Here is a 12,869-nt window from a genome sequence, read left to right as displayed (position 1 = left end):
TGTTGGGCTTTTGAGCCTACATAAGTTTGTTGGCCGACCTTGACAATTTGTCAAGTAATTAGAAATAAATTCAGATCTCCATAAATACTTATCGAAACTAGATGATCTTTAGATCAATCCTACACCTCTTGACGAGAGGAATCTAGGAAAAGTATCAGCAACCATAAATAAGGTGACCCACATGGAGTTTGGCCCTAGTTGCCAATTTTAACAATTTATTGTCATGTTAATGTGATTGCTAATCTGGAAATTGATATTGTGCTAATAAGGAAAATTGAATTAAATTTCTCTTAAGCATAAGCATAGAACATACCATTGTTATCTAAAATTAACAAAATATCTCACATACAGAGACCATCACCGAAACCCAAAACATTAAACCAACATAAGTGTTAGCACGCACTATCGTCATGTGAATACCACTGGGGGATCGTTGATCTTCCCCCTCTTAACAACATATTGTCATGATTGTCACTCAACTAGGCTTGAATTATCACCAACCATGGGGGAATTTTATTTTTGTTATTAATAGATATGTTATTTAAAATTAATTTTAAGTCTGGTTACCTGCATGTCAGCAAGAGTATATATACTTTTCAATGCAACATTCATCACCACTGTAAGCTTGAGGCTACAAGTGAAAAACCATGTAAAACCATGAGAGGCCTTATATTAGATATCTTAGACCTATGTCTTTGTCATTAGTCTAGATCCAATTGTTTGATCGAACCATGCCTTGTCCCTTGAAGTTCCACTTAAAGGTCACTTTCATCCCTAACCGGATTAAAGGGATTTGGGAACTTTCTCAAGGACTTATAGTTTTATGGGAGTCCGCATTTGTAGGGGTGATCACTGGTGTATGGGCCAGTCCTACACGTCAAGGTGCACCTATGTCATTCCACACAGTTAAGGTTTACAGGGTCTATATGTGACCTTGGCGTTGGTGCAAAGTGGTCTTGGTGGTGAAAAAGTAAACCCGTTCTTAGATTGTAGAGTTTGATGAGAGGATTCCATGGCATGTGGAATTTTACAAATCCAAGCATCCAGTGGCAAGTTACAACTTGGTCAACAAGTCAGAAAGTTTCCAGTGGGCAAAATAGACGAAAGCATTAGGTTGTTTATGACATGCATTACAATAAAAGTTTTCTACTCAATGAGATGAAAAAAACCATGTTTCAGAGACTTGGACATGATGATGTGGATAACAAGTGATGGTGTGGTAATGCTAGGCAAGATATGAAGATTTCAAGAGAAACATTATTCGGATTCAAGCCAATTTCAACGTACCCAAGTTCAAAAATTGTCAAAAAGTTAAGGGCATTGTGAATCTAACTTCCATGTGGCTAAGTTGAATTATTGAGGGGAAAAATCAAGTCAAAAATAGTCATTAGTGAGGTCAACTAGCCGTTATAGTGTCTAACTAGCCGTTGGAGACATGCATTACAATAAAAGTTTTCTACTCAATGAGATGAAAAAAACCATGTTTCAGGGGACTTTAAGGGCATCAGAGATCACTCACTTGGACATGATGATGTGGAAAACAAGTGATGGTGTGGCAATGCTAGGCAAGATATGAAGATTTCAAGAGAAACATTATTTGAATTCAAGCCAATTTCAATGTACCCAAGTTCAAAAATTGTCAAAAAGTTAAGGGCATTGTGAATATAACTTCCATGTGGCTAAGTTGAATTACTGAAGGGAAAAATCAAGTCAAAAATAGTCATTAGTGAGGTCAACTAGCTGTTACAGTGTCTAACTAGCCATTGCAGACACAGTGAACCCATCGGATGACTTTCTCCTCCAAAGGGCCAAGTTGAATTCTTCAAGGGTGACCAAGTGGAACCTTGAGTTGTTATTGTTCCTATTTTGACTATTGACCATCATGGACCATGAGGAAAGGGAATTTTGAGCTAAGATGTGCAGATTTGTCTAAATTGAACCCCTTGTGAGCAAATCAAATTATTTTTGCAGTATTTTTTGAATTAAAAATTACCAAGTCTCCAACTTGTGGATGACTAGTAATATTTTATTGGAGAGTCCTACTAGCCATTAGAATTTTTTATATAAAGGCTACACTCTACTCGTGTAAGGTTGTTGTTGTTAATTGAGACAAGTGCTATCATAATAAAGAGATCACATTTTGCAAAACCCGTGTAAATTTTATTTGTGCATTGTGTGAATTGATTTTTGCCTTCATTTATTTTGTTATATAAGTTTCGTGGCTAATAAAATCTAACATTTTCTTGGTGATAAATAAAATTATGTTGATTAACGATTTTTGTCATTAAGGGGCTACCTAGACACTTCGAGGGAGCCAATTAGGAGAGAAGCCCACTTGACTTTTCTTGGTTTTGCAAGTAGGTGGTTCCAAACATTTGTACCATCTCTAGTGGGAGTTTCAATTCAAGTTTCATATTCTACTACACATAAAGATCCAAAGTTGGAAACGCCGCTTTGAGGAGATTTAACTCCTAAGCGGATTTGAAAGTCATCAAGAGTGTTAAGCAAAAAGTGGGAGTGATTTCCACCTTGGACCAAACACTCGCCCTTGAAACAAGCAATCGATATCAACATAGAGGTGTATTTATTCACATTCCAACAAATAAGTGTGACAAAAAGAGCATCAATATAACAACAAGACCACTTATTTTCAAAATTATAAAACATATTCAATTTTCTGCATTTAGCTTGGGATATCAACTTGTTGGTTTTGACATATTTATTTTTTTAGCAAGTTCAGATCTTGGGGAAAAGTGAATTTATTGATAGATCTAACCAAGAAAATGCACAAGTATAATTTCTAAATATTCTTATCCTTGTCTCTAGCCATTTGTCGTTGCATATTGGCTAAATTTCATTGAATTTAATGTACAATTTCATCATTTTGAGCCATAAGTAAGTTTCTAAATTAAATCTAGAAATTTATATGTCATTAAACCAAGCGGGTTTCACCTAGATTTCTGAAAAGTAATTTCCAGCTTCCTAGAAATTCACTATTCAATCATATTTTTAGTTGGGGGGGCTCAAAAGCCTCTATATTCACCTTCGTATCTTCTCCACTCCTAAACTAATCATCTCGAAGTGCTAAGGCACCTGTAGGGTGGTTATTCAAGTAAAATCATATTAACGTCCCTAGTTTTTATGCAATTTTACAATGTAATACACAAGACAAAAAATTGTTTTGAGTTACAACAACTCAACTAATGACCCAAATTAAAAGATAATCACATTTCAGATTAAGATTTCCAATGTAGGCCCAAATTCATAGGTTGCATAACATATTTTTAGTGATTTTTGGCTATTCTTAATTGTTGTTTAGTTTCCATCTACTACAGTGATAGTTTTTACAGCTCGACAACACATATAAGCAAACATCTCCACTCTAGGATTGAATGCTTTGATCTCAGTGAGGAATCATTTGGGGTTAATTTAGGGCTCCCTGCCATGTGTGTGCCCATCTAGTAGGCTGTCAAGACTTTAGCAACATTGTTGATTTGATCCGTAACAAGTCCCTTTTTTTTTAAAGCATTTGAACCTTTTGTCTGTGCTTTAAATCTTCCAAAAAATTTAGATGAACACTCTTCTCCAACTCCTCAATCTAAAATGAGAAGACCTCCAGATATAATATTGATTCAACTAAAAACTCAATTTCCACTACAATCAATGTGCAAAAACCCTTGTTGCAATTTGCCAAGAAGATCACCATAAACAAGACGAAGAATAGTGGTGGTCTAGCGCAATGGTTATGCAACCTTTGAAAACATGTATTTAAGGACAACTTCACAGCAATTTACCATAATCTATTGGATATTTCAATGAATGGAGTAAAAGTATGCATCTACATATTAGAAAAAGCAATTGAAATGACTAAATTTCACATGGCTATCAAGGGTGGTACTATTCTTACATAGGCAAAGGAGGACAGTTCTACCATTTTTAAAAACCAAGAGTCATTGGCTCAATGGAGTCCTCTCAAGGAGCAACCAATTACAACAATAAAGCTAATACAATTTGTGGTTCTAGTAACACTATTTCAAGTGAGAAAGTTGTTGTCACGGAGATGTTCAATACGCAATGCAAAGAAGAGGCAAAGGATGTAATGGTTGAATTTTATGCCACCGGTTCTCCTCTCTACAAAGAAATGACGAGGAAATTCATCATTATTGGCCTATCATTTCAACCACATGGTTACAATAAAATAAGGACAGCCATGTTAGAGAGAGGAGTCTCAAAGATGTCAAGGTTGATGAAAGGGATGAGAAAATCATAGGTTGTTTATGGGTGTTCAACTACCATTGATGGTTAAACAAATATTCAACACACACCTTTATTGAATATCATTATCACCTCTCCAAGCAAGCCCTATTTCTTAAGGGCAATTAATTATTCTAGAAAGAAACGTGATGCAACATTCCAATTTGAAGAATTGAAGGATGCAACTAAAGAGATTGGTCCTACAAACATAGTTCATGTTATCACAAACGCTACAACAATTTGTAGGTCTACAAAGTTAATGATTCAAGGCAGGTATAAACATCTATTTTGGACACCTTGGTACAGACATGCTCTAAGTAATGCACTCAAAGACGTTGGTAAAATTTCTTGGATCACCCAACATTATTTTGCATGTGAGAGAAGCAAAAACGTTCATTTGCAACCACTATGGCTCTCTAGCTATTATTACAAGATTTATACAAAATAAAGCAGTTCTTGAAACTAGTAGATACAAGGTATGCCACCTATTATATTCTTCTTGATCGCTTGCTATAGGTGCAACAAAAAATAAAGGCCATTATTATTAGTTATGAGTGGTCTACATTGGGGGAAATCAAAAACAATTTAGGGAAAGAAGGTAAGACAAATGCTACAGAATGATGATTGATCGGTTGATGTCAAATACATTGCCTTTTTCACCTCTCTAATAATGGCGCTAATCAGGCATGCAAATTCAAATTCCCTAACCTTAGAGAATCATAAGAGTCAACTGATAGCATGGTCAAACAAACTAAATCCATCATGCATCAAAGGGACCACTCTTTGGCATTTTTTAATGAAATCCAAAGGTTGATAGAAAAGATATGGAACAATTTTTATTAAACTTCCATGAAACTCTGTGACTACTTGATGAATAACTGCAAACTAGGCAACTAAAACTGAAACCAAGTTTACTTTCACCAATATACAGAGTTTCTTAACAAATTAGAAGCAACGGAATAAAAACACCAAAGATAAAAACACATCACACAAATTGACATACTTGTTTACTCAAAAAACCTATGTTGCAGGAAACGTGGGGGGGGGGCCCGTTTCCGGCTGGAAACTGGGACGAAACGCGGAAACGCGTTTGGTACGGCCAGGAAACGCGTTTCCGGCCGTACTGCCACGTTTCCCGAAACAGAAACATGGCAGTACGGCCGAAACGCGTTTCCCAGCCGTACAGCGCGTGTTTCCCAATTGAATTGTGTTTTTTTTAATTATTTTTTTTTTCAAATTTGCTTTTTAATTTTCTAGATGTGTGTCTAAAGTTATAAAAATGAATTTTTTCCCTAGTGTTGATATGCAGTTCATGGTAATGTTAAACTCTTAAAGTAAAAGTGATAGTCTCCTTTATTTTTCATTTTCATCCTTTTACTTAAATGTTTAACATTACCATGAAATGACTCAGGATGTTTGAGAGTGGTTTCGCCCTCATTGGATTTCATATGGAGAAAGTAGAATTTTAGATCTCACTCAAAATCCAGCAGACTTATTTGTTTTTCAGGATTTCAGGATTGGATTATTGCAATGTTTCCATTGGATTTTATCATGTACTAGGGTATGGAACTTGTATTTAATCAAAAGAACCAAGCCCTCTATGCAGGGGAAACTCCCAATAATCAAGATCATGTAGGGTACTAGGGTATGAAACGTGTATTTAATCAAGAGCACTAAGGTCGTTCGACTATGTAGGAGGAGACTTCCAATACAACAGTGGTCCTTCTAAAGAATGGGATGTGGATGCAAAAAATCCTGATTTGGATCTCTCTCTTGCAGCCTTATAGTCTTTATTGTACTTGCAGCCTCATATATTAATATAAATAAAGGCTGATTTTGAGATTTGGATATCTAATAAAGGTTGCTTTTGGATATTCTGATATTTTTATTTTCATTATGTGATCATTCATGAGTAAATGTGATGTAAATTAAATCTTAATGTTTAAGTGTAATAAATTATAATGTATAATTTATGCTTTATGATTGCACACACACACACACACACACATATATATATATATATATATATTTAAATATTTTCTATATATATATATATATATATTTGCGTTTCCCCGTTTCCAAAATTTGGGGAGGTCGCGTTTCGTATCGCTTCCCGTTTCGGAAACTCGTACCCGTTTCCCCGTTTCGTGCAACTTAGCAAAAAACCCAACAAGGGAAACTTGCTTCCTTGGTTGTGGTATTTTATTGATTGTTCTTAAGCAATTAGATCTATTACAAAGCAATCTATCTCTGAGAAAGCATTCTGCTTCTTCTCATAAATCTCAGCTTGATACGATTGATCTCAGCTTACCTTGATCTCAGCCCTCTAGCTCACAATTGTTCTTATGCTGCCTCCTTGACTTGCCCTGCAAAACCTACTCTCTTCTCCTTGGTCCCTATTTCCTAGCGCACATGAGGCTCCTAAATCCTAGCACAATTCCTCCTATTCTCTTGCGGACTTGTGACTTCCTACTCCTTAGGACACAAGCTCTACACACAATCAATCTCACTAAATTCTAGCGCACTTGTGATCTCCTATTTCTTAGGACACAAGGTTTGCGCTCTCCACAATCAAGGACACTCACAAAGTCGTGAATTGTATTGTCTCACAAACCCTGTGCACCAAACCTATAATTTCTTGTGCCTTCATCCTCCTCTTATAAACCCAATTCGAACTTGCAAGGAGACCCAGTTCTATTTTAGAAGTCAAGTTTTGATTGAGAGCTAATTGAGAGTTCTTCTTGTCCTTTCTCCAATCAACATTGGAGTGCTTAACTCATTCTCTCTCCACTCAACACTATAGACTAACTCCCTATAAATGAACTTGTAATTGCCACCTCATTCTGTAGTCAAATTGATAAAGACTCCACTTAACTAAAGCTCCAACTCTACGCAAGCTAACTTAATTATTATTCTAGTAAACTAGAAATAACTCATCCTAACTATAGTCTAACTCATGAGCTCGCACTCATACTAGGAGAAGGACAATTCGAAGTCTTCACTAACCAAGGCATAAGCCAGAAGGCATTTACTCATTACATTTTCAACAAATTTAACACACCTCCTCATATGGCCGCTTATGAAAGGTTGTATAAAGAGAGTGAAAGTAGAGTTGCACCAATAGATGATCCTGAAGTGAAACAATGGTTTATTGATGCCATAGAAAATATGTATACACTACAGCAAGAAACCATAATTTGAGAACAATTTATTGACTTTGCAATGTTTAGTAGCCCCAATTTCTCTAAAGCTACAAAGCAATATTTGTTGGATATAGCACAAATAAGTCCTAATGAATGGTAAAAGATGTCTAGTGACAAAGCTCTAGAAGTTTGCACTCTAGTTATTCATTTACTATCTCAGGTTAGCATAAAAGTATTGGTCCACATACAATTTTATTCCCTTTATTAAAAGGAATAGGCTTGCTTATAAGAGAGTAGAGAAACTAGTTTATGCGCTTCTTCACCTTCTTACAGGGAATGCGGCTAAGTATTTACAGGGACTAGTAGCATGTTGGGATGTATATCCTAAAAATGCCACCCAAATCAATGATGAGGTGGGTGATCCATCTCTCTGGATAGGATTGGTAAATGTACCATTAGAAGACATGAGTCGCAGTTGCAGGGCATTGATGATGATGAGTGATAAGGAAGTGAGCCTCGTGTATTTTTGGATAGGCTTCAGCCTTCATGCTACTATGGGTATTGAGTCAAGGACTCCCTTTTTTGCTATTTTGAGGTTTGGCGCCCATAGTATGCATTGCTTTTAGCATTTTTCAATTTTGGACTATCACTCATGTTCTTCCTGACTATGGATATATAATCTATGAAACTATTAATCAACTTTTCTTGACTCTTGAATCTCATACTCTGAACCCCTTATTATTAAGATTCATATCATTATAATTTAGAATTTGTATGTGACTATTTAAAGTTTAAATAATAAATTGTGTTTGCTATATAAATTTTGATGTGACTTATGCATGCAACGTTCTAAGTTCATAATTTGTAAATATTTTGTTATTTTGAAATTCAAACTTTGAAGCTATCATTATTTTTCTTTGGAAGGTCTTGTAACTTCTACTCAAATTTTAAAACATTAAAATTACATTTTAATGAGTTTGAACATTTGTCATTTATGGATGGACAAAATGTTTAAGTCCAAGCTGCACAAAATGAAAATACCTTATTAAGGTACATCACACTACTTGAGAATGGGCAAGAACATTCCAAAAATTGGATGTGCAAAATTTGTGGCCTCCATTTTAGAGGAAATTACCAAAGAGCATATTATCATCTATTGGGCGATAAGTCAATTTGTCATTAAGTTGTGCATTTGTTCACATGAACAAAAAGATGACATTGCTCAAGCTTATGAAGCCCGCAACTTTAGAATCCAATTAGCGATTTTTACTTATATCAATTTAGAGTTTGAACATTAGACTAAGTTTAATTGTTTAAAGCTTTGGACCATTGGAATGTATGCCTAGTTTCAAATCTTCACAACGGATAAATGCCAAATTGTCAAATTACAATGATGATTACTGATTAAGACAATATTAACAACATTGTTATGCAAAATCCCTAAGGAATAGTTCAATTGGTTGAGTTCTTGTTGCTAATTATCTCGCCTACTTGGAGGTCACGAGGTCAAATCTCCTCAACGCCCTTGGGGTTAGGCCTTGCTAGTTTGACCGGTGGGTTGATCTACCTGGGTTTTCCCATGGATGTAGCAGCCACTCAATATTTGTGAACCACAATAAACAAAAACATTGTTATGCAAAAAAAAGGAAAAAGTTGTCAATTGATTTTAGCATGTGACATGTTGAGCTCATAACGAGTATTTCTTGCAATGGCTTCAAGCCTTGTTGTATGAGCAATCCCTCGATGATTGGAGCTTTTGGGCATCTCGTGGTTACAAGATTCAAGCATTTAACACGTCTCACAGTTAGGCCTTCAACCTTTGTATTTCAAACAAATGTTTTCAACTTCAATTAAAGAGATAACTTTTCAAAATCCGATTGCAAACTTCCATTATATTGCACTTAGTTCCAAAGCAATTAGACATTAACTTCTTCAAATATGCATGATAGATCAAGGCCACAAATTTCAACCCTTAATTAATACTTATCAACATAACTGATAAGTGCGTTAAATATTTAAAGGGAATAGAAAACCATATATACCTGTCATAGTTTTTAAAACCGTTTTTGAAAATCGGTTACCGGTCAAACCGGCCGGTTAGCAAGGCTGCCGGTCTGAACCGGCCAAAAAACCCGGTTTGACTGGGCCTTTCGCCATTTTTCAGCCCTAACCGGTGAAAACCGGCCGGTTTTAGGCATGCCCACCAAAACATGGAAAAAGGCGGATTTTTTACTGTGGTTTAGGGAAATTTGACTGTGGTTTAGGGGTTTTTTACTGTGGTTGAGGCTGATTTTGATATCGACACCACAGGTTTGGATTTGTCATAGCCTATAGGTTAAGATTTCTCATGTATACTCCTTGTCTTTGCCATATAAAACTCCTCCCAATCCTTAGATGCTTCATTATATTAGACTTTGATGCTTCCATGTCTACTTTAAACTTCAGGAAATTCAAATGCCAAAGATAGCTCAGATCTTGGACAAGTATTATTGTTTCTAGTTGTCATAAAAAACGCCTTAAATCTGTCAATAAGTTAGGTTACAGAATTCCACGTTTTTGTACTTTAGATGTCACTGTCCAAAGAAACTCGGATGTCAGAGTTCTGATTTTTCATAGAGGTGTTATTTTGGATGTTCGCGGGGTAATGTAATTCAAAGAGTTTCTGATGTCCACAGGAACTTTCACATTAACATGTACAGTCATCAGAACTCCAGTGTAACTTCTCCTTAATTTCTAGTGAGGAAGTTCGGCCTTTATATCTGATATAACATAAGCTTTTTGGTTCTCTTTCAAAGTCTCGGCTCACCTTACTATAGTACATAGAAATTTAGAATTTGCCCTGAAATACAGAGAGAGAAATTGCAAATGCCTTACAGGTCTTGAACAGACTATTTAAACCTTCTTATATTCTTATTCCTTTGGAGCACTCCTTGACCTCAGCACTTTTATGATCTTTGACTTCTCTGAAAATCAGACTTTTTGCTCTGAGTCGGCATCAGAACCAGGATTAGTAGCGACATCAAGGAAAGGCAAAGAAGCAATGGAAGGCACTAGTCGTGCAGGTCGACAAACTCGTGCTTCCATTAGGTCCACTTCTATTATCATTGGTGGCATTGATACTGAGGTTGCAGATCAGGCTGAGGCATCCTCAGACTCTGAACCAGATGATGTCTATGTAGCTCCTGATGATGATCCTATGTCTAGCAGTGGTGATGAACTTGATGATTGATCATGTGTACAGTGTAGACTTGTAGTAGGCCAATGGCCTCATAGCTTGCAGCATTGTTTTTGGACTTTATAGGCCATTTAGAGCCTCATTTCTTATGTATTTTGCTATTTTGTCGATGATATGTATTGTACTCGGTGCCATTTTGATATATTCACCTTTACATGGTATATAAAGGAGCAAACTTTGCATATTTTGTCTCTATTGGCTTGGAATCATGGTTTTACATCTTAAAATAGTTTTGTTTCATTAAAAATTAATTATTTAATGTATTTTTGTAAAACCGGTTCGTTTAGACCAAACCAGTCCCGGTTAGACCGGTTCCGGTTGGTAAACCGATTCATTAGGTGGACCGGTCCGGTCACCGGTTCCGGTTTTAAAAACATTGATACCTGTATACCTTAAAAACCATAGCTAAGGGAGTAGAAAACACTACGGAATTGCTCCCACTTACGATTCAACCTTGACGAAGGTTACAAAAATTCAAACTCAATCTGCATCCCTTAAACCATAGTTGAGAGAGTGGCCAACCTTCTGGAATTTCTCCTAGTTGTGATTCGAGCTCGACAAAGGTGGAAAAAAAAAAAAAATCAGACTTGATTTCTATCCTATTAACCATAGCTGAGGGAGAAGAAGCCTCTGTAGAACTCCTCCCAATAATGATTTGCCCTTGATGAAGGTGGAAAAAGTTTTAACTCGGTCCGTTGTAGCCTGAACCATAATTGAAAATAGAAATCTCCATGGAATTGCTCGAAGCTTGAACTAAAGCAAAGTAAAGCCATCACGGTCACAGTGTAGCCATCATGACCTAAATCATGAACTCGTTAGGGAAGAAAGAAGATTATTCAGTGATGCCCTTCTATTGCAAACTGAAATATTTTAAAATCAAGGAAAAAAGAAAATAAACGTGTAGCCAAAAAAGCCACAAGGATCATCCCTCCGCGTATTAAGGAGCTAATGGATAAATACGAATAGGAACCTCAAATCTTCCCCTCTATCCGCGAGGAATATCAGGCTATTATCTGTTTCTACAAAGTAAGATACCCGCACCTTTTCGTCTCCATCCATGCTAATTGGACATCAGAGAACACTGCAGCTATCCTACCACAGAATGCGGACAAATAGCGGTATCCAAAGTTTTAATTCAAGGCATCCTTCTAAACGTGGCTACAGTTGTCAAATGCCTTAGTTCCCGCGCACCGAAAACGGGTACGAAATTTGCAATAAAGAACTATTTAATTAAATTTAAAGCTAACTTAACGCCAATGATGTGCAATTTACCGAAATTTACAATAAAGAACTATTTAATTAAATTTAAAGCTAATTTAACGCCAATGATGTGAAATTTACCGTCAGGCCTCGGCATTCCGCAATTAATTGCGAAGAATGCTGATAAATTAATAAAACAAAAGTCGAAAAAAAAACAATCTGACCTGAGCACAAAACCCGCGGGTCTGAGAAATTGGCCGGCTAACCCCTGGTATTTGGACCCCGATCGGCCGCCAACGGGTTTCGATCTCTTCTTGCCGAAGTTCCTCGGCACAAATGAATGTCTGCGCGCGCAGTCCTTTGCAATGAGTCCATGGTGCCTGGGAATCCCGGTAGCGCTGCTCATAGAACCGCGGAAGCTCCTGCGAGCGGTGCCCAGCCTGGGCGAGTGTAGAGCCGCGTGCGGGTCCAGGACAGAGCAGGGATGGAACCAGGGGGTTATTGCTGCGGTCTTCATACCTCCCCTACGGTCATTTGGAATCTCCACCAGCGGAACATTGCGTAACGTCTATTTAGCTCCGGATAAGGGCTCGGGGACTTTGATTTATAGGCGAAGGCCGGGGATTGAAGGGTAAGAAAGAGAATAATGATCCGTCACGCGACCGAGTGGCCCGTTGCGTCGACGATCTCCAGGAGAGGCGGGATAGAGGAGGGAAATGAAGACGGGTGAAGGAATTTATAGGCGAGCAGTTCCTGTCCCTTGACTGCGGAATTTTCCCGTCTTATGACTGGGAAGCTCCATGAGAAAAGGACGTCAATTTCAATGAACGGACACCTTAATTTTGAAGGGGCAAACTTGGGTGTGGGATGTCGGTTCCTCACGCGTCTAAAATATCATCTTATGTAAAAGTGATGGCGTTGTCAACTTTTTGGCCACCTGCCATTGCATGGTTTGTTTTTATCCTCAAACCTATCTTCAATTATCATATCACATCACATGCCAAAGTTTAACAGATCATGATTAATAAATGGAATGG

The 12,869-nt window shown here is 37.2% G+C and overlaps 1 protein-coding gene across 3 annotated transcripts in view; it reads right to left on the bottom strand.

The window, feature by feature from the left end:
- The window catches only part of LOC149181483 (inactive beta-amylase 4, chloroplastic-like), a 93,838-nt gene extending 81,284 nt beyond the window's left edge, over positions 1 to 12,554 (bottom strand). For all 3 annotated transcript variants that reach the window (XR_016257013.1, XR_016257014.1, XM_089416635.1), the window contains exon 1: positions 12,057 to 12,554. Coding sequence is in view for 1 of the 3 variants with exons in the window: in XM_089416635.1 (XP_089272761.1) it covers positions 12,057 to 12,349 (293 nt within the window). In the remaining 2 variants the exon portion in view is untranslated. The remainder of the gene's footprint in view (positions 1 to 12,056) is intronic.
- Positions 12,555 to 12,869: the final 315 nt, after the last annotated feature.

Source organism: Pinus tabuliformis, chromosome 3_2, assembly GCF_031772625.1.
Source record: "Pinus tabuliformis cultivar Carrire ecotype Pingquan chromosome 3_2, CPIR1, whole genome shotgun sequence".
In the NCBI taxonomy this organism is placed as follows: Eukaryota; Viridiplantae; Streptophyta; class Pinopsida; order Pinales; family Pinaceae; genus Pinus; species Pinus tabuliformis.
The sequence above is the reverse complement of the archived record's forward strand: the minus strand, read 5'-3'. Positions and strand labels throughout refer to the sequence as shown.